Source organism: Olea europaea, chromosome 20 (assembly GCF_002742605.1).
Source record: "Olea europaea var. sylvestris chromosome 20, O_europaea_v1, whole genome shotgun sequence".
NCBI classification, from domain to species: Eukaryota; Viridiplantae; Streptophyta; class Magnoliopsida; order Lamiales; family Oleaceae; genus Olea; species Olea europaea.
The window spans coordinates 1,473,506-1,474,900 of record NC_036256.1 but is presented as its reverse complement, the minus strand read 5'-3'; the positions used below and the strand labels follow the sequence as shown (position 1 = coordinate 1,474,900).

The 1,395-nt window shown below is 35.2% G+C and overlaps 1 protein-coding gene across 1 annotated transcript; it reads right to left on the bottom strand.

Annotated features, from left to right (window-relative positions):
* Positions 1-28: 28 nt before the first annotated feature.
* On the bottom strand, positions 29-690 carry LOC111369357 (defensin Ec-AMP-D2-like). Its single transcript, XM_022990841.1, has 2 exons — positions 573-690; positions 29-399 (listed from the first exon to the last, which is right to left on the bottom strand). The coding sequence occupies exons 1-2, from the start codon at positions 634-636 to the stop codon at positions 227-229; spliced, it is 237 nt and encodes a 78-aa protein (XP_022846609.1). The 5' UTR covers positions 637-690; the 3' UTR covers positions 29-226.
* Positions 691-1,395: the final 705 nt, after the last annotated feature.

Below are 1,395 nucleotides of genomic sequence, written 5' to 3'. Positions count from 1 at the left end.
GTATAGTGACGTTGAAAAAACGTGTCAATGACAGCATAATTACTCGTAGCCATAGATTGAACAACGTCCACCAAAGGACGAGAAACAAAACGACACTGCTTCATAAGGGAGAGGGTGGGGACACTCTTATTTTAAGACACGCAAACATACACAAAGAGAAAAGAGTTAACTCCAAAAGCACACGTTTAATTCTTATATAACTCAATCTCGGACACTGCGATCAATTTTAACAGTGTTTGGTGCAGAAACAGCGGCGGCGGAAGCCCCTGCAGAGGCCACCAGGAAAGCCCTCCGTCTGGCACACGGCGGCGCAATTGCCCCTTCTCACACACGGCCCTTTGAACCTATGGCTTAGGGACTCGCATATCCTTGCCTCTGCCACCATCATTGGACCTGTCCCTGTAGTCACATAAACGAAATTAAGCTGCATGTAATTATTTAGAACAAAACATAATTTTTTACATGACAAACACAAAACCCTCCTCGCATGTGGTAACCTAAGTTGTTAAGGAAAACAAATAAAAATCACAACGTCGAGTGGAGTCGGGTATAACTCAGAGAAGCTGGTTTACCTGTGGCCATGAAAAGCATCAGCACGAGCATAGCAGTTGCAAATAAGCTAGGATAACGCCCCATTTTCTTGAGACTGAATCTGTGTGTGTGAATGTGTTTTTGGAAGTAGGCATTGTCTATATTTATAAGGGTATAATGCAAAGTATATTCCATCTACTTCTTACTTTTTCGAAAGGTCGAGAAAAAATAATCAAAGATATGAGTCATCGCTGCTCTACAAGCACTAGCCTTGCCTGTCCCCCTGTTTATTTTTATTTTTATTTTTATTTTTATTTTATTATTTTATTGGTATAATCCAACTTTTTCCAATAAAGTAAGTTAATTTCGTGTTAAATATATGGAGTACTAGATATTTGGTGGTTGTATATAGTTTTCAGATTTAGAAAAATAATATGTCATCAATAATTTTGTTATAATGCCACAAATTCAATAATTCAAACGTGTTTCAATACGTTAAATTTGTTAAATATCTCCTATTCATTTTCCTTTAATCAATCTATTTTCTCCCTGTATAAAAGATATTAACACAAGCTCCTTCCTCTGTGTAGAGAGACATGAATTCATAAATAAATTTTAATATTCTTCGCCTTCCATTTGGTAAAATCATATATAGATAAGTAAATGTAACCTATCGCTGAGAAATAGAGCATGTTTTTGATTTACTCATTTTATGTCGCACGTTATTATTGTTCTCCATAGTACAAATATAAGCGTCAAATCAACGATCAAACTAAATCATACTGGATGTAACAATTTAAAAACTTTATTTTACATACTTAGCTTATTTATTTCCTATTTCATAGAGATTAAATTCATATTTTT